Raw genomic sequence first — 21,109 nt, forward strand, 5'->3', positions numbered from 1 at the left:
TGAAAGCAATTATGCCCGAGGTTCGAATCCTGGTATATCTAACTGATCGCTACTCTGAAGCTATTCAACCAGGAATAACATCATGTTTCAGACTTCAATAACAAAAATATTTAATTTTCGTCATTTTTTTTTGTACACGATCAATGGAAAATTGTGAGGTTATGACATGGTTAGATCACTCATTTGCATATTCATGTCAACTGTACAAGAACTGTTTTGAAGAAATTAGCAAAACTTCAAAATGTCATAACTTTTTATTTTTCATCCGATTTCAGTCAAATTTTTACCATGTAACTTGTAAGATTTTACTTTTTTCAGACTAACTTATTTTTGGACTGAATGCCCTCATTAAATTCAGATTGATATTAAGCACTGATTAATTTATCTCTCCCCCTCTCCATCTCTCTTTCACTGGATAGATAGATAGATGGGTGGATTGACGGCTAGATTTGGCTAAATAGGTAGACAGAAGGTTAAATATAGATGCATAAACATTACACATACACACACACGCACACACACAGACACACACACCCATACTCGATAGGTCAATAAAAGGGAAACTTTACGCACTAGTGAACACCCCTTTTTTCTCTTCAAAGGCACAAAAGCGAAAAAAAAATGCAAAAATGAGCAAGATATCATTCATGCGTAAGTGCTCATCCATGTAACAGTAAGAACAAAGGACAAATTTAACACAATAAAAAAACATGACTTAAGTTGTAACAATAAACCTATGATCTCTTTAAAGGGGATGGCTAGTAACTGATCAGTGAAAATCAGTGGGAATGCTGGGGGATGATTGTTCCAGTCCTTGTGGGATTCATTTAACAGTACATTATACAGTATGTCCCCAAACAAATTACAACGGGGCCCTCCGCAATGATATCTTTAAAAATAGTGAATCAATCTAATTACAAATTCAGGGTATGAAACTATAACTCATTGCCCACATCTTACAGAAAACCCCATTCGATTTGCTTCAGTGGTCAAAGAGAAATACGGAATTTTGTAGAGGATGTCGGGAATCTCTTCTGTCCAAGTTCTGTCTATTGTTCACACACAAGATCATCGAAATGCTAAACTCGGAAGAATCTGATTCAGAATGACATGCTTTACAACAATCCACATTTCTCTGTGACCGCTTAACCAAATCGAATGGGGATTTCTGCGAAATAGAGCTAAAATGTTATATTGCAAGACCCTGAAGTAGCATTTGAAAAATTTAATCATATTGGGCATTATCAATGCGAAAATCGTATTGTAATTTTTTGGGGGACATACTGCAGAAAGTCGCCCCAAAAATTACAATCAGACTTTCGAATTGATAACACCTATTATGATCAACCTGTGTACGTGCTACTTCAGAGTCTTAAGGTATAACATCTTAGCTCTATTTTGCAGAAAACCCCATTCAATTTGGTTAAGCGGTCACAGAGATATGTGGATTGTTGTAAAGCATGTCATGAATCGGATTCTTCCGAGTTTAGCATTTCGATGATCTTGTGTGTGAACAATAGACAGAACTTGGACAGAAGAGATTCCCGATATCCTCTACAAAATTCCGTATTTCTCTTTGACCACTGGAGCAAATCGAATGGGGTTTTCTGTAAGATGTGGGCAATGAGTTATAGTCTCATATCCTGAATTTTTATTAAGATTGATTCACTATTTTCAAAGATATCATTGCGGAAGGCCGCGTTGTAATTTTTTTTTGGGGGGGACATACTGTATATCTTATTGTTGTGTGAAAATTATTCGCTTCAGAATGGTCTCATATTCAAGTGATGTGCAATTTAATCTTTCCAGGTTAGCATGCCTGTACAGTGACGGGGAATTAAACTGCACATTACTTGAATACGAGACCGTTCTGAAGCAAATAATTTTCACACAACAATAGATATATAATGTACTCCTAAATGAATCTCACAAGAATTGGAACAATCATCCCCCAGCATTCCCACTGATTCCCACTGATCAGTTACTAGCCATCCCCTTTAATGTCTTTGATCTTTGAAGTCCCCCCCCCCCCCCCCCCCCCCGCTATGCCTGTGGTGTGGGGACCCTGATGTGTGGTTATATATATAATTATATGAATTTTCCACGTGTTGGACTTCGAATGTTGTAATTATTAGAAGAAAGAGTCTCAAGTACGCCATGGATCCAACGATTACAAAAATTTTTATTACAAAATTTTCGGTCTGCCTCAGACCTTCGTCAGAGGCAGACCGAAAATTATATAAAAAAAATATAAAAAAAATTTTAATCGTTGGATCCATGGCATACTTGAGACTCTTTCTTCTATATATATATATATATATATATATATATATATATATATACATACATACATACATATCTAATACATGTATGTATACATGTAGTATTCTCCACTCACATGAAACACATGAAATATCCACCCTGTCAAATATCTATCCATTAACACTCTAAGGCTTTATTTGTCATTAAGCTGGTCTATAGCAAAATATATAGCATAAGCAATGACATATACAAGGAATATGCACTTCAATGCTGTCCATGTACACGAATGAAACATTCTTCTGGTCTCCTGATCGTAACATCAAGAAGAAGTTGAAATGGTTGGTGACAAGGAGACATACTTAGAACACTGAACAAAAACACAATAAAGAGAGCCATTTTGTTTATTATCCAAATAATTCAGTGTAAATGTACAGCAAGAATTTTTGACATGCCCAACACCTGCATTTTCATCACAAATTATATTTTGCATATTGTTAGTTTCATCAAAAGTTCACTCTCAATTATAAACATGATATCAATTTTTAAGAAAACATCTCTTTTATCACATTTTTTATATGATCATAATCATAAAGTGTACAGCATATATTTTGGCAAGAATCACACATCAATGACGTACAGAATCAACTCGGAAAACATTATGCACTGTAGTATCTTGATAAGTTATCATCATGAATTACTTTGGCACTGTATAATTTCAGAACACACAGCATTGTGATATTGGAGAATAAAGACACAAGGAATTTACAAACAAAGGCAAATAAGATGTAAGCACTGGTAATCCCGCATGAAGGTCCCCGGCAGGAATCTTGATAGATAAGTAGCCCTGAGAGAGTGTTAGATAAAAAGTGACATCAAGCTGTAAAGATCCCATCTAAAAGCTAATGCTATTGGTTAAAAAGTAGCATTATCACAACTACTGTATAAGCTGTTATTTTTGCGAGGGTTTAATTTTCGTGAATTTCGCGAATCTCAGTTGATTCGCGAATTTAACAACACGCGAAAATGTCTCCATGCGCTAGGGTAATAGCGCACTTACTTTAGCGTCGGTGTCAGTTCACGAAAACATCTTGCAAAAATGTCTATGACCTCCTCATTCGCGAAAATAACAGCGTATACAGTACATGCCAGCAATCTATAACTTGAAGAAGAGATTTAGAATGATAGTACCAGAATGCCCACATCTTTACTTTCTGTTATTTACAATAAACAGGCATCTTGTGCAAAAAAAGAAATGACTGGGGAAACCCTGTTATGATGATGTCGCTTACAAGATCCTGCTTTTAATGTGGCGAACTTGGAAGTGCCAAATTTCCATTGCAATATTTAGCTAGAGTCTTTTCAGGTACTGTAAAGGTGGATATTTCGAGTAATTTTACATGTTCGGCAGGGTGAGACAAGTTTCACATGATTTTAATTTGTAGCATCAAGACATCAACTGCGGGAACACAAGACTAGCAAGCAAAAATACTCGCATGCTTTCATCTTTGCACTAGTTTCTGGTTGTGCGAAATGCGTGAAAACATTAGCACTGCAAAAATGTCCACTTTTACAGTGTGCTTTAACAATGAGGTTCCGATTATAACATCGTAAACTCAGCAGTCATGAAAACCTCATAATAACTGGGTTTCCCTGTATTATGGATTCCTATTTACATGCACATGACAACTACTACCCTACCCATTAATATGATATTTCTGTGATCTGACAAGAAACTATATTGGGAAAGTACAACATTCATAAAGACAGGCTGAATTGTGCAGTAAACATGTTGAGTCCTCACTACGTGGAAATAAACAAAAGATTTAAACTAGAGGGGGGGAAAAAAGTTGTTCCAGGAGAAAGCCAATGTATAAATGTAGCAGGCATCTAAGTGTAATACAGATTAGAGATCATGATTCTCCTTGAAACATCAGCGTACAATATACTATCTAAAAACAGCAGTCCGGCTGGTCCACTTGGTTAACCCATTGAGGACGAGTACCAAGTACTTTTGTATACTCGGGCAGGTGTCTATGGGAAATGTGTGTAGTAGCAAAATGTAATAAGAATTTTGATGTGTCTTGCACAGTTACAAACATCCAGGTTACACAAGTACACAAAATTGTGCTTTTTCTTGAACTTGCTAGAATGAATTGACTTCCTCTACCTTGAATGATGGTGATAAACATTATACGCTAACCTGTTGAAGACCAGTCCCTAGTATACTTGGGCAGGTGTCAATGGAAAACAAAATCAGCTTGTCCTTTAGTGGGTTAATACATATTTGCCAGAGTTTGGGAAAAGGTTGATTATTTTCTTTCGTCTTTGTTCATTTTGGTGAGGGATGGGAGAGAAAGGGGGGTTGGAATTAGAGCTGGTTTGTGGGTAAAACTAACAAAAGTACCCTGGGCATGTCAAATGCACCATCACAATTACATGACTTCAACGGCATTCTACAATACTGAACAGGACATTCTCAATGACTTTCCAATACTCACAGGGTTTCAACCGCCTCTACATCTGTTTCATTTCACCTTCAACTTTCACTGAATACCTGCTTTCATTTTATTGCTTTCATCAACATGAACCCTATCTTTTGGATATAGATTCTTCTACAAATTTGACTGGTGGAAATTTGCTGACACATAATTCATCATTGTGAAATTCACAATAAGACAGATGACCAATGAACATCCATAGAGATGATATGTTGGAAGAAGAAAAGAACTACAAAAACTAACCTAAAACTTTGATGATCTATGACCAGCTATGCAGCCCTACAAAAGTGGCACACTAGCTAGCCATCTCAAGGCACAAAATCTCTGGTCTTCTCAACATCACAAAACGCTAACCCTAACCCTATTTTACAAATCAATGCACTCGCATTCAGCAATTAGCCATATATATGCAAATTGAGGTTAAAAGAATATCTTATCTTGGGGGAAAAAAAGCAATTTACAATGCTTTCTTTTGAAGAGAGAATTGTATGATTAGCTGTGTGAGACAATGATGCCTTGATGAAACAGAGGAGTCTGAAATTCTAATGACAACTCACACATGTATGCAAAATAACTTTTCTTACGACATCAGCTTTTACATGTACTGTACCTGGAAAAAAGATTCCCGCTGCATTTTGTGCTACAGTACATGTGCCATGCAAGATTTAAATCTCTGTAGTACCAAATGCTTTGATTATTTGGCAGTTGGTCATACGAGCAAATTATAATTCAAAACATACACTTCAGGCGAAACAAAGTGATTGACGATGGACTAGGCATCTACAGGAAGCAAGCTAAGACAAATTTACTACTGGTATTCATCCTTCCAATGACACAGGCCTTCCCTGTAGCACACATTTGTAAGTACCACTTGTACCCACACATCCTTGACACACAGCTATCTATACAGACAAGCATTATGGGACCGAGGTTGTTACTGTGGAACAGAAATATGACAGAACAGACATCAACTCTGCTACCCATAGCAGAATTTGCACAGTCCTTTCCCCTGCCTATAACATGAAGAAGATACAAGGAATACAAGCAGTATCTTGATATAATACAGTGGTATGTACAGTCAGTTAAGAAGCTACCTACTTTGGCTTCAAATACATTTGAATGCTGGTACAGCACTCATCCAATGATTGGGGAACCATTCTAGCAAGAACATCGATTAAGTTCAAGGAAGATCAATGAAACAAACTTTCGATGTGATATTTTCATCATTTTGATCTGAACAAACTATTCTTTCATAAATTAGTTTTAATATTTTGGCAATGAAACATTTCCACTGTCCTGCATTAATTTCTACAAATGATTACAACTCAATCAACAAAAAGTAATCTCAGGAATTTCACCTCCTTTTCAGAATGGTTATTTTCTAACCAATCTTTGATGACTTCTGCTAATTGCACAGTCTAAACATTTGCCATTTGGCAGCAGGACATCATATTGGTGGTCATAATGAGCACCATCATCTTCTACTTACACACACACTTCCGAGCAAGTACGGACAGTCACCATCCCCACATACAGTATGTCACATTTTCCCTTTGCGTGTTTCTATAAAGTGGACTCCCGTCATAAAGTCCTCGGGACCGGCAATTTTCTTTCGTTATATCGAAATTTTGTTACAACCAAACAAATAAACAACAAAAAATGTAGAGCAGATAATGTTGTGGCCCGAATTCTTCACTGTTGTGACCAGAACTTTGTTATACACGTGTTCTTCATAACGAGAATGTACTGTACAGATAGTGCACATGTATGTGTGAACGTGTGTGTGTGTGTGTGTGTGTGTGTGTGTGTGTGTGTAACAGACAGAAGTTTGATTGAAAATTGATATATAACTTGCCCTGCTAAAATAAAATGAAATATTTTTTAAAAGAATGAAAAGTTGAAAAAAAATATATAGGTTACCGGTATATTGACAAAGTGGGCTTTACATGCATTTTTCTTCTTTTTATTCTCTCCAACTTCATACAGGCAACGTAATGACGCACCACAAATGAATGATGGTTTGTTCCAGTGATGCATACTGTAAAACATGATATATTCGCGGCATGAATTTTTCGCGAATCGGAGCCGACGGCCTTTTTTGCGGCATGAAATTTTCGCGAACAGCCACTGGCATTCAGTGCATATAGTGTAGACAAGGACTTTCGCGTGCATTTTAATTTCGCGAATCTTGGTGCTCGCAAAATTTGCGAAATTAAAATGCATGCAAACATTCCTCGTTTTACAGTATACCCAAAATATGAGATTGCTGTGTCAATTGTATTGCTGTTTTGCCATGGATATCTACGAGAAAAATAGGCATGGCTTTTAGTGTGATGCCCACAAACTGGGCTTGATGTGTAATAATTTGCATGGGCCAGTACCAGCCACTTAAACATGAGAGCCCCTAGTTTCAGTTAGACTACATGACTTAACAGTTACTGCAGCCTTTTTGGCTAAAAACTGACACTTCTGAAACTCATACATATCACAACCCTGAGTGATGCTTACTACGTCAAATAAGGATGCATGTTCAGCGTGACACAAATAGCACATTTTTGTACATACCATCACTAAATGCAAATACTGTACAGGTATAAATCAAGTCATCTACTTGACTGTTACATCAACATTTCCAAGATACCTTCGAAACAGTCAAAAATTTGAGTCAACTCATATGAAGTTCTGCTACCTACATCTCTTCAATGATAACATCTACTCTTATCACAAAATGAAATAAGAGAAAAGGGCTACATGTAACATATAAATGACTATCAATTCATGGCAAATATAATACATGTGAAGCCGCTAGTAACGCACAAACGCTTAATCTTCCATGACCCAATAATACTTAAGTTAAATGAACACATATAGACCAATTATACCCTCATGTTACATTTCTCAAGTATGGGATATGTGAGGTATAACGGTACTGCAATAATCAGGTTATCAAATAAATCAATTTATGGATGTCATTCACAAATTACCTATGCATGGGGAAGTTAGGGTTGCAGTACATAGATATGGACTGCTTTTCTGGGCATTGATAACGTCTCTCCACTTGTGGGATCTCAAGTCGATGCTTTGACCCAAGGAGCTTGCTCCAATAGAATCATAACATCCAACAATATCTCGGCGACCTCCCATCAAAAAGCCAATGAGACACAACATTAGAACAAAAGTGCACCTGTGAAAGCAATTTATCAATCGAAAATGAACATTGGGTATTCAATGCAAGACAAAGTAGGTCTAAAACAAACCAACGGCTAGCTGTCTAAAGTATGGCATCCCTCAGTGGATTGTGTACCCAGCATAACAATCGATGATTAAGTCGGTGAGGTAGAAGAAAGTAATGTTACCTTGCTTGTACTCAGATACACAATTAAGAGCCAAAAAGGGTATTCTGCGAGGGGGAATTGTAAGCGCAAAAATGCCCGAACGCAAGATTTTGCGGAGCAGCCCCTTCATACACAGTTCAAAAGGGTACCTCAACAAAAACATGTTTATGTGTGAAATATGATTATCCGATGATAAACATGCTAGAACTGGAGAGTCCATCAAGCTTTCTAACAGTCGCCATTCAGAGTGGGTCCTGACGTCGAGGTCTTTTTCGCCCTGTTGAGCCGCACCGCTACCGCCGCGGTGACGGCGCCGCCAATACCGCTGCCGTCCAGAGCGTGCAGGAAGTCCACCTGATGCTGGGGAACCAGCTCCTTGATGTCGCTCATCATCAGCTCCCGGTACTGGGCGAAATGCTGGTAGAGGGATCCGTCCACTGAGACAGTGAAGCGGGGCTTGTTGATGCGCCGGGCCATCTGGGATAGCCCCGCTGCGGCCAGCTTGGCCCCTCTCCTCCAGACAGCGCGGCTCAGGGCATGGACTATTCTGAGGTCCTCCTGGGTGGGAGATAGGTCAAACTTCTCCAGTATCTCTCTAACGGTATCCAAGTTTTCTGACGTGTCACTGGAGGGGATGATGGAGATACAAAAATGCAAAGATTACAGAACCTTCTACACAGCAATACTTACATGTACTCTCAAAATAATCAGTGATTTGCAATATATTTCTACATATGAATGGGCAATCAGAGAAAAAAAAGGTAGTCTTGGCAGTGAAAAAGCTGCAACTAAAATAATTTTACTGTGAAAGTGGATATTTTCGCTTGAGTAATTTTTTCCGCTCAGCCGGATAGGATCAGATTTGTGTGCTTTTAATTCTGTGGAATCAAGACATCACCTACTGGAACATACGGCAAGCAAAAATATTTGCATGCTTTTATTTTTGCGCTAGTTTCTGGTGGCGGGAAATGCGTAAAACTTTCCACTTTTACAGTACTTTATGTCGATAAAAAGCAGGTGACAGCCTTCCTTCATCGATGACTAAGCAAATTTATGGTTCCTACTGTAGCTATAGATCTTCATAATTATCAGGGGCAAATCCAGGAATTCCGTAAAGGGGGGGGGGGGGGCAAACAATATTTTTAGTGCTACTTCCCGGTTTCATCTCATTTTTTTCTTGTTATTTCTTTTGTTTTAACAACAAATAAAGAGGGGGCACGCGCCTGATGCGTCCCCCTCTGGATTCGCTAGTGATCATGTTGCCCTGAATGTAATGACGATGCAAAAGATGATGCATAAACTAAACTCTCAGAAAAAATTGCCTCTTACAACTTTATCAAATAATCTTGACACATTTACATTTCCCTTTGTTCAAGTGTATTCATAGTTCTTTTTCTCTTTACGCACCTTTGAAGTCAGCAACATTTCAGTGTTTTACTAAAGTCAGTATGTGCAATGTCTCTGCAAAACATTATTCTAGATTTTCCATTTTGATTCTTAAGTTTCATGTTTCCGTATAAGCCATTTATATTTGTCATTCATATATTTGTAACAGAGAAACATAATACATAAAACTTTTGTCCCTGCAAAACACTGTCAATACTTATTTTATCCAATAACTTTTCTTATATTTCAGATTGATGCCTTACAGGTATAAATGAATTCTACTCTTTCACTCACAGTCATAGACACCTGGTGTCTTTGTTCCTGCAATAATGAAGTAGGTCGGTCATTGGACGTTGAACCACTGAGCAATAAGTACCTTTAGCCCTCTGGAGTCTGTGTTTCACTGTACGATATCATACTATCTCTTATCATGCTTTACAATGCCAATGAACTTGACACTATTTGATTTGATTAGTCTATAATGTGACTGCCCGGACTCGCAGGTATGCCTCGGTCGATTGTCTCAGATGAACTCCTTGGTTCGGTATTTTCCCTCTTTCCTCTCATTACTTACATGGCTGTAAAAAGGACCTTACGAAAAAGTCTGTTTTCTTCTGTTTGAGCCACAGCAGACGGCGAGTTTAAGCATGGACCAGGCTTTCGGAAATCCTGCTGGTAAAACTCTCTGGAATTCTGGAATGACTGCTGAAGAACTTGTGAGAAAACTCTCTTTAACTCTTTATGTGCCACATGCCACATTCGCACACCCCGACTCAGTCGACGGCGTGCCGACTTCGCATATTCTGCTCAAACGCACAAACCCGCCCAAACCCGCCCAAACCGATCAATAAATCGCCAAATGAAGCAGTACAATGAACGCGTTTCTCGCGATTCCATTCCCGTCAAATGTGGCTTATATTTTGTGTGGCGATTGACTATCAATGGGTGTTCCCTACTGGATTTGCAAGTAAATTCTTAGTTTCTACAAGTGTTATGTGTGCAAAAATCATGCCTTTACAATAATGTAGCTCCTGGTCAAAAAAGCAATCACAGATTTGTCTTACAATTTACACCAATAACAAAGTGTGGCATTTCCACTCCAGCGTTGCACCTTACATATCCAGGGCAACAAAAATCTATAAAAGCTACATAGATTTAAACAACAGAATGTTTTCCCAAATCATAACTACATGTTGCAGTCTCAGAAGAATGTGGCACACAGTGGGTTTAAACCATGGCACATAAAGAGTTAACTATGTCATGCCCATGACCTATTCTCCTCCAACAACCTCTAAAACAAGTCACTCACGAGATTACATTGGACACAAACCAAATGTCGTGTAGTACCTGATAATAACACTGTGACGAGGACTCTATCCTGTCAAACCAAGCAGCCACCAATCACGTTCAATGTGACTCTAATGAGGTGAATACCACTGAAGCCCACTTCCCTCTACGTCACATTCCAGTCATTCTTGGCACAGTTCCAGCAGCTCATTTCCCACAGACATGAGACTCTCCTCGTAATGGGCCGGAAGAGGGTCTGGGTCTCGCAATCAAACAATCCTCTGATGTAGTCTAACCCAAATGGCAACTTTATAGATTGATATCTCAATCAATTAATTGCCACAAACACTGAGCCAAATTTGAGGTTGACTTCATTCCGTCATGTTGCTACCCTGCTCACCTCTCAAGAATATCTTACTCACTCATTACATGAATGAATAAATAATGGTTGATAAAAAGTAAACAATTTGTGTGTATATCTGTGTGTGTGTGTGGTTTTGGTGAATACGGGGTGTGTGTGTGGGTGTGTTTCTTGGTTTTGGTGAATGGGGGGGGGGTGGGATTGGGATTTGAAGAAGGATAGTTATAAATTGTACGAAAGATATTGGTAGGATTGAATATTTAGGACAGATGAAGATTTGTTTTGATTGGAAAGGGAAGGGCTGGCTGGGTTTTTATGAATGATTTCATTCTAAATTTGTATAATGTATCTCTTTTTACATGCTCTTGTAAGTGAGAATGAGTTATATGATTCAATATTTCAAGGGCTACATGTTTGGTATAATATATGTCAATGTTTTCTCGTGAAGAAATTATCAGCGGGATTGATTCATAATTGAGTTATTTATGTTGAAGAGAGATTACTTGCAGCATAAAGAGAAAATGGATTTGTTTGTGTTTTGAATTGTATTTGTATTGTTTTTGTTCATATTACATCCAGAATGGGTTAATTCATGAAAGATTGGAATGAAATCAATAAACATCAAGGAAAAAGAAAGTGTGTGTGTGTGTGTGTGTGTGTAATTTATAGCCATTATTGCATGATCTGATTCTCACTTTTCCATGAATGTCAGATTCTTCGTCTTGAAGCCCCACTCTTTCCTCAGTGCGTCCGAGACTTCACCTCCAAACAGAGCCTTTTGGTCGGCGAGGTGGATCATGGCGAGGCGCAGGATTTCTCCAAGGTACATGCCTGCTATCATTTTCTCATAGCTGCAAAGAGATTTCAGAACAATAGTTCGAAAAGTTTATGAGGGTATGGCAGCTCTCAGGCCAGACGGACATGATTACAAACTGCCAAGAATTGATAACAGCTTAAATGCTGGTCAGAAATGGGCAGGATTGCAAGAGACTCAAGTGTTGTATTTAATAGTGAGGTTTGCCCCAAGTAAATATCAGAGGTTACTGAGTGAACACTTCACACTCAATGGGTGCTGGCTCATTGCTAAAATGGCAATATATGAACCCACAGGTATGCACCTCTATTAGCTCAGTCTACAATTTAAAGTAAAACTTTATGTGCAACTTTGATTCTACTACTTCAGCTCTTGGACACAAGCCTTATGTTTAGCATAGTGATCTCCATAATATAAAGATGAAATTTAAAATACAACACCATTTGACTGCTGAAAGATATCAAATTGTCCTTGCTTGGTGACAGTTTTGTTTCCAGGGTGTTCAAAATTAATCATCCATCTGAGTCCTGTTTCATAAAGCTGTTCATAAAGTTACGCATGACTTTACGAACGTCTGGCATATGAAGTGCCAATACGTGTGCCCATCTTTTTTTCCTTACATTTTAACAAAGTACAACTGTATGTCAAAATTTCATCTTCATTGGGGCAGAAATACACTTTCAACTAAAAATGTGTTAAAATGCAAGAATAATCACCATCATCTGCAAATTTCAACTTTATCTATTGAAATTAACAATAATTAAGAAACCCACTTGGCTTGCCATACTCCAGTCATTCGTAAAGTCTTTTGTAAACTTTACAAACAGCTTTATGAAACAGGGCCCAGGAATTGCTCGAGACCAAATGGGACAAAGACATTATGATAAGCAGTCATAGTACTCCTGAGGTCAGACATTCAATTTATCTCTTCTCCCTCTAAAGTCGGATGGAGCGCCATGAAATGTAAATATGCCAATGCACAGACAGCTCACCAAACATTTGTCTGCAAACAAAGAATGAATTGAATATCAATTCTACACATCTGTGACTACACCCACACATGTGTGGAAAAAAAAAAATCATATAAATATATGGCTTTCCCTATCGAGGACAAAGACCCCCCACCCCCACCCCTTCCTGGCTAAATACCAGTCAGTGACAGGGTTTGAGTACAGATAAGGGTTAGGGATAGGTTTAGGGTTTGAATTTTGGCTAGGGTTACAATTAGGTTAAGGGTTAGGATAATGGTTAGAGTCAGAGGAAGGGTCTGGGGTGATTGTCCAGAGTGTAGACTATGTCCTAGAACCCATTTACACACTCTGCTTTTGTTTCAACACAGCATAGTCAGCTGGGCAGAAGGAAAACGGATTGTGAAGACCCTTTATACCCACTTTTTTTTTCTGCAGGGAGAGGGAGAGAAGGGTGAGGTAGAAATTATTGCTCATTTGATTTTCATATGGCAGTCTTGGAAGAACACATCACATTATTAGAAGTGCAATTATGATAGATGGTCAAAATCCTTGCAGTCTTTTGGTGGGGGAAAATATACTTGATTACTTTATAAATGCATCTTGGCCTGGCCTTGAAAGTAACACTTGAAGGTGATAAGGAAAATCCTACGATGATAGTCTCAATTCATATTTGCAGAATAAGAATTCAGTCATAAAATTTTGAAACAGTGGTGTGGTGTTTTGTTTTTGTTTTTGTTTTTGTTCGTTTGTTTGTTTTTTACCATAGTTAAATTTAATTTCTACAAGTAGCATGGGTATTGCAGTTTACAATAGCAAACTTGATTACCCTCATTTCCTTCTATTTGCCACTGGCATTATTTCAGTGAGTTTGGTTAAACTCTGCCCTGAGGGATTTGAGGTTTGCAGGAAGGTGAAAAATTTTCGAACATCGATGACGCACAGCGCACAAGGGAAAGTGGACAAAGATAACCTAAACAAGCTGTTGTCTATACTGAAGTGATGATAGGATCTAGAGGCCAATGACCACAAATTGTGGAGTGACATTGCATTACACACAGAAGTTGAGCAAAAACTTATTTATAAATGGTCACTGTTCTGGCCTCAGTGATGCCTTTAAGACAAGGACTGTCAACCTTTAAAAACCCATCACCACATTTTGTTGCCACCTAGAGGGGTTTGAGGGTGAACAGCACATCGCACTCACAATTGCTTTCCATGGTTAAACGTTCTCCTGTCGATGTCCCTGTCGAAGTCAGTCCGCACGTCTTCCAGACAGCCGTTGTCACCAAAAGCCCCCCACTCGCAGTCAATGATGACAAAGTTGTCGGGGCCCCTCTCTCCCTCAAACATCTCCACCTTCTCGGTGCACTCGAGGTAGGATGCATTCATACCAGTACCTGCAGGTATATAGGGCAAATCATCGTTGGGGTCTGGGAAAATCTCATCAAGAAGGGGTCACATTTGTACTGTTTACTTTTATAATTCAAAACCCTCTCTCCCTCAAATATCTCCACCTGCTTGGTGCTTTTGATGATGGGATGCATTCATACCCACACATTCAAGAGCCATGCAAATCATCATCAGATTAGGGATATCTCATCAAGAAGGGGCCACACTTTTATTGCTTGATTTTATGATTCAAATCCCTCTTTCCCTCAAGCATCTCCACCTTCTAGGTGCCCCCAAGGTAGGATGAGTTCATACCAGTACCTGCAGGTGCATTGAATATCATCATTGAGACAGGGAAATCTCACCATTTTTATGAAAATGGTACATTTTGCATTCTTTTTGGGACTTGTGCAATATTCATGAAACCAACAACTCACAAGAATATAGCCTCCTGTAACACAAATGCAATGTTCTTCATCTCAAATGTAGGATAATACTCACTTTTGTCTTGAAAGGGGCTAAAACTTCTTTCTCATTCTGTCAGTGTGGTTCATGATTGCGAATTCAACTCCTCAGAAACGTTGACTTTCTCAATTCACAAAGTCTCAAAAGTCTAAACAGACAAAGTCTCAATTCATAAAATATCATATAATACTAAAAAATATGTGGCATACATCTTTCATGTTACATACACATCCCTTTTGTGTTTTCAAAGCCAGTTTTGTTGACATTTTCTGCATTAGACTTCATATTGAACATTTCAAGGACAACTAAATTTTGTGTACTCCTCTTAGAAATATAAAGTCACAGGCTTATCTGGTGAGAGTTGCAAAATAAACCACTACACCTATGGGTTTACAACTTTTTTTAAAAGGTCATCTTTCCATCACAGCCCTGATACCAGTCGCTGGGACTACACATCTACAATCATTTTAGACTTGGCATTTCAACCAAGCACACATATGACTTTGGACTTAAGTACATCATATTCAAGGGGTTGGTCAAAGATAAATACACAAAACACACACACATAAAATTTGACTAAAAATCAAGGGAGCCAGAGTTAAATTGTCAGCAAGTGCTGGTTGACTTGTCAATATGGGAATCAAACCTACAAGGCTTTTTGGAGCAACAGACTCACCCATGATGAGACCCACGAGACAGTTGTGGTCCTTGAAAGCTCCCGCCATCTGGGTTGCCACAGTGTCATTCATCAGGGCAACGATATCAACTCGCACATTCTGCAGGCACAGTGATACAGGGCAGCATGTGTATTATGTTTTCTAAATTCATGGCTTTGCTTTGCATTTGACAGCTCCTCAGACAGATGGAAGCAATATATCTCAAGTGTTCAAGAATTATTACTACACTGTCAAGAAATTAAGAATTAAAGTAGTATCTACTATGATTTTTCAAACTACAATGTATATAATTACACACAAGATTGAAGAAAATTGAATCTCTATGCATGTTACATTAAATGTTTTTTCTCCCACTTACAAAATATACTTTAAAGATAATATAAAGTTTTGGTACCTCAAAAGTTTCCCTGAGTTTCCTTGTCTTAGTTTGTGTTTCAGGTTAAAGTACCTTTCATATAACTAACACTGTGAGTCTTACTCGCCCCAAAGTGCTCTCATGTCTTAGTAATCATGCAATAATGGTTTCGTACCAGAGCAGAGCGGGCTCTGAAAAATTCGAACGAGCCGTTAGTTTGACTCGACGTGGTACCACGACAATCAATATACACGTATTGTATGAAACCATTTTTGCATGATTACTAAGACATGAGAGCACTTTGGGGCGAGTAAGTCTCACAGTGTTAGTTATATGAAAGTCACTTTAACCTGAAACACAAACTAAGACAAGGAAACTCAGGGAAACTTTTGAGGTACCAAAACTTTATATTATCTTTAAACATCTGAACCATTTCCATGCACTACACTGATGAAACCATAAACCAACCAATAGACTATTAACATGAACGATATGGTTGGATATTACCAGTACATGGATGTCAGATACAAATAATGGCATTAAAAAATTGCTGATACTTCATGTACACAGAATGTCTCATCCATCTGTTATACACTAGATTCCAATTACTCAATTTCCTGAGATTCTGCTGTTCTTTGGCCTAGAGTTAGGGTTATAATATGTAATGTTTGTGAGTAGAATATATGTTTGGCTTAGCTTACAGATATTTCATGGGAGAAATTGTCGCAGGAGCAAGTGTTATGGAATCTGTTGACTTACTTTCCTTTTACAGGCCTCCTGGAGCATAGGAACAACATCCTTCCCTTCCACACCAGCAGCATCGTAACCTTTGGTCCACGTCACCAGGGTGGCTGATGGATAAACATTGAATGATGAACGATACACATCTTGCATAAATCACCACACTTCTTCAAATCAAGGAGAATCATATTGATTATATTCTTAAAGGGATGATACAGTTGGTTTGAGATGGGGCTTGGAGTTTCTGATGTCTTTTGATGATGATTTTTTTGAGATAATGAGAAACCTCTTATGAAATATGAAAGAGTATAAAATTCTATGAGGATTTCAAAATTGGTATTGAAATGGCTGAGATTATATCCAAAGCAAAGTGATCCTAATGAAAGGTGAGACCCATCTTTTATTAGGATCACTTTTTTTTTCCTTGTTTATGGATATCTCAGCCATTTCAAAACTGATTTTTATTAAATAAACAATGAATTCTTCAGAGAATTGCATGCTTTTTTAACATTTCATAAAGTGGTTTCTAAGTATCCTGCAAAAAGTTACAAGCTGGATTCTCACCTCAACCAATACGATATATCATCCCTTTATTAAAGATGCTACATATGTTCTTAAAAAAAGAAAATACTTTAAGTGGATATACTTAATGAATCATATAACAGAAGTGAAACAAGCTACACAAATAATATAATCTACTGGGTATTCAATGATGTGCAGATCAGACATTGTATAACAATAGATGTGCCCCCCTTTCCTATTTTAAGCCTGGTTAAAGCATTATCTACATCATCACATTACAACTGCTTCTTACTTTTTCATGTCTGCCTGGTCAGGTTAGGTGCTTTCTTATCAATCATATCAACTATCATTGCCACTGACCTAACATCACACGGCAAATTGCCATTTCAACAAGGAAGATTTTACGGTGCAGTTGCATTATTGAAAACACCATCACTTTTATTGATAAATGACACCATTTCAACAAGAGTCACATCATAATGGTACAAAGTATCAAGCTCTATATAACTTTCTCCTCATCTCCTCAACATTGCTAAGTACTGTCAATTGGACTGCAAGTGGTAGTACGAGTAGCATTTTTATGGCAGCGGGCTAAATAGGGTTAAAGTAGAGTTACATCAGCTTCCTACGAGACCGAGACCGCTCACTACTGCTGGCTCACCATTGACCCGTCATTCAACTCTCTGAGGGGGTAATGATTAACCATGGCCACGATGGCAAAGGGAACACACGGCACATTCCCCACCTCTGCCACTCCCCCTTGCCAAATAAGATACCGGAGTCAATGTCAACATCCCCGATATTGATCAATTTTAAATGGCTTATATTGAAAGTCAAATTTATGTCTGAAATCATGCAGCTTGGCCTGCAGCCAATGAACATCATGAATTTTCGGGGCTGGTCTTTTTGTTTTTCGTTTGATTGTTGTTGTTTTTTTCCTGGGGGGGGGGGGGGGGGGGGCATAAAGATAGATCAACACAGAACATAACATCCGGAACAATCAGCTCTCATTTAAAGTACTAGAGGAATTCAAAGAGAGACACAGAGTATGAAGGAATTTTATGAGATCACAAGAAGGTACCGATTCCCAGTGATGACGCCCGTCACATCCCGGTAGTATTGGATGTCTAAACATGACACTCGTCTCGGGGTTCAAAGTCTCCGACAGATAGGCCTAATGGCTGGATCTTATGGCACGGCAAAAGAGATGCTGCCCTCTTTGGATGCTGTGTGACAGTGTGTACCAGAGTATTGCATCATGCGCCAAAGAGTAAACTGTATCATGTGTCTATTTTGAAGATGATGAAGACGATGATCCACAGCAATTGTATATCGCCATGATATCTGTTGTAGAAACATTCAAAGGCGCAGACTCGTTCAAGAGAGTTAGCAATTGAATGCCTGGTGAAATATGTGAGTCTTGAGTGAGGCTTGGAAGTGATCCCGTTTGTCAATTTCACAGGGAAAAGATAGGAGCAGAGAGGTGCCCTCCCTGATAGGAGGGAGTTCCGTAGGCAAGGAGTGATAGAGAAAAACCGACAAATCTCTGTTTTATTTAGATACTAAAATTATTCCATACACACCTACTAGAAATCTGTTCTCTTCTGATAAGCATTTACTAACTGTACCAGTTTCATCCACCTGTTCATATGGAGATTTATTTATTCTTTTTCTGTTGCAGCGCTTTAAATTTGTGGAATATAGTGCCATACGGACTTAGAGCCGAGACATACAATCAAAGTAATTTGATAAATCTTTAAAAACTTATCCTTTTTTCTGATGTATATTACATGTACCTATGTGGGATGTTATGTGAAGCACATCAGATAGAAAGTCTTGATTCTGTAAATGCATAAAAAAGCAAACTATTCTCATTGTTCTTAAAAAAAAGAAAGAAGGTCTTCCCTATGACAGAGCAAGTAGAGGATTTGAAGCTTTCTCTCCATTTAACTTGTCAACTTTAACAGGCACAGGACATGGAGGGGGGGGGGGAAGCAACCAACAGGTTGGCAATGTACATTTAAGATTACAATAATTTGTATCATGCAATTCATGTATGCACACTATAACACACTATCATTAGCATTTTTGGGATTGGATAATATTACTCTGATAACTAATATCTAATAGAACTTTGTATTTTTCTATTATGATCTTCCTCATGGAGGCATTATGAGCTCCTTTGCAGAGACATCCATTATGAGCTCCCTCATGGAGACATCATGGTATATTTGATATTCTTGTTTAATATCTCTAAGATTTATTAGGTGATACGCTATCAGCGTATCACCTATTGTGATTGTCAAAATCTCTCTTTATTTTTTTTTATTCTTCTTTCTTTCTGGACAATTTTGTGTCGTCAATATCTCAACAATGACATTACGGAATGACATGAAATTTTCAGTCAACATGTCTCATAACAATATCTAGCCACAATAAGGTTTTCATGACAGTAACATATCTATGACGTCATCTAGGCGCCATTTTGTGATTTTCGGACCTTGTCACATGATCGATCATAACTTCATAACTAGATGTCATTTCTGCATCATTTTCGGTGGACATAAAGTTCAGGTCACGCTCTATCTTACTTTTTAACGCTAGTTACCCAGGTCTTCATTACGCACGCCTACGCGCGCGTCAAAATTTTAAAAGGCTCAAAACGACTTCCCAATGGGAAATCTCGAAGTTTCAGACAATTTTAAGCGTTTCAAACATTTTCTCGCGTGCGCGTCCGTCCGCGCAATTTCACGCGCAGAGGGCGTAACCAACATGAAAATGCAATTTTTTTGACTGATTTGGATTCCTGATACTTTGAGTAACAATATCCACTGATTTCCGATCGATGTTGACCTATAACAAAGGAATGCACTGGCGTCAAAGTTGAAATTCCGGGCGCGCGTCTTTCTGCAAATATAGTGAAAAAACATGTCTTTGTTTATTTCGCCATAGCTCTTTAAATCGTCCGTTGACCCGATATTTCTATTGCATATTACAAAAGCATATGAATTGTAAATAACATTCCTAGTATCAATATTGCCAGGAAAACGCGATGAAGTGATCATATCGTCATTTTGAATAAAAAAAGTGGAATTGATTTTTTTGAGGTACTGTTTCTGACATTCATTTGCTCGTATCTCTGTTGTTTAAGCTCAATATTATCCCAAATTCACATATGTTGTCCTTTAAACATTTGCCTTTCAAGTCCATGTCATGGTTTTGAAATTTGATGACGTCATCATACTTTAAATTGTGATTAAAAGTAAAGATGCAAAATCGGACAAGTTTACGTGTTATGTCTATGGGAGGTGATTTTTTTTAAAAGCATGCATTGACTTAACAACGTTTAAGCACCTTTATCTCAGCTGATTTTGCATCATTTCCTCTGAAACTTTAGTATGTTGTAGCTGAGACAATAAGCTGCAGTAATCATGCATTTTATTCTTTGAAATCTCCTCATCAGATTGACAATTTTGCAGTTTAAAACTGAAAATGAAAATGGAATGTGGACAAAACGATTCCTCATGTATCTTTCATATACATAAGTTTACGTTCCCCATATTTTCTCGTCGAGACGTATGGCCGAGTGGTTAAAGGCGCCGTCTCAGAGACGTGAGGTTGCGGGTTCGAACCCCACAAGATCACGAAACAATTTTTTTTTATTTTACTTTTTTTTCTTCAATTTGTATTATATATTCGTCCATGTAGAAATCACGTTCGTATATAAACGCACCTATACACACACACAGACACACACACACGCCATATCCCTCTTTTTTGTGTGTTGGAGACCACATTGCTTCGACTGCAGCAACATTTTGCAGGTTGACTTTGTCAAACCGATCATAGTATGTAATGACGACGACTGAGGTGTTGTACTTTGAACAATTGTCTTTCAAGACGATGTCATTGTTTTGTAATTTGATGACGTCATTACACTGAAAATTGTGATTAAAGGCAAGGTATCAAAACCAGCCGATTATAGGTTTTATGTCTGCGGGACGTATTTTTCCCAAGTTGCCAGAAATGGCATAGCGACCTCAGTC

The 21,109-nt window shown here is 38.2% G+C and overlaps 1 protein-coding gene across 1 annotated transcript in view; it reads right to left on the reverse strand.

Moving 5' to 3' along the window:
• Positions 1–7,672: 7,672 nt before the first annotated feature.
• LOC139728802 (hexokinase-2-like) overlaps positions 7,673–21,109 on the reverse strand; it is a 35,623-nt gene continuing 22,186 nt past the window's right edge. The window contains exons 5-9 of the mRNA XM_071639738.1: positions 16,560–16,651; positions 15,445–15,544; positions 14,119–14,311; positions 11,825–11,980; positions 7,673–8,720 (exon numbers count right to left, since the gene is read on the reverse strand). Of these exons, the coding sequence (XP_071495839.1) occupies positions 8,324–8,720; positions 11,825–11,980; positions 14,119–14,311; positions 15,445–15,544; positions 16,560–16,651 (938 nt within the window). The 3' untranslated portion in view covers positions 7,673–8,323. The remainder of the gene's footprint in view (positions 8,721–11,824; positions 11,981–14,118; positions 14,312–15,444; positions 15,545–16,559; positions 16,652–21,109) is intronic.

This window comes from Diadema antillarum, unplaced genomic scaffold, assembly GCF_040938485.1.
Source record: "Diadema antillarum isolate AM-2024a unplaced genomic scaffold, OU_Dant_1.0 seq00000201_RagTag, whole genome shotgun sequence".
Classification (NCBI taxonomy): domain Eukaryota; kingdom Metazoa; phylum Echinodermata; class Echinoidea; order Diadematoida; family Diadematidae; genus Diadema; species Diadema antillarum.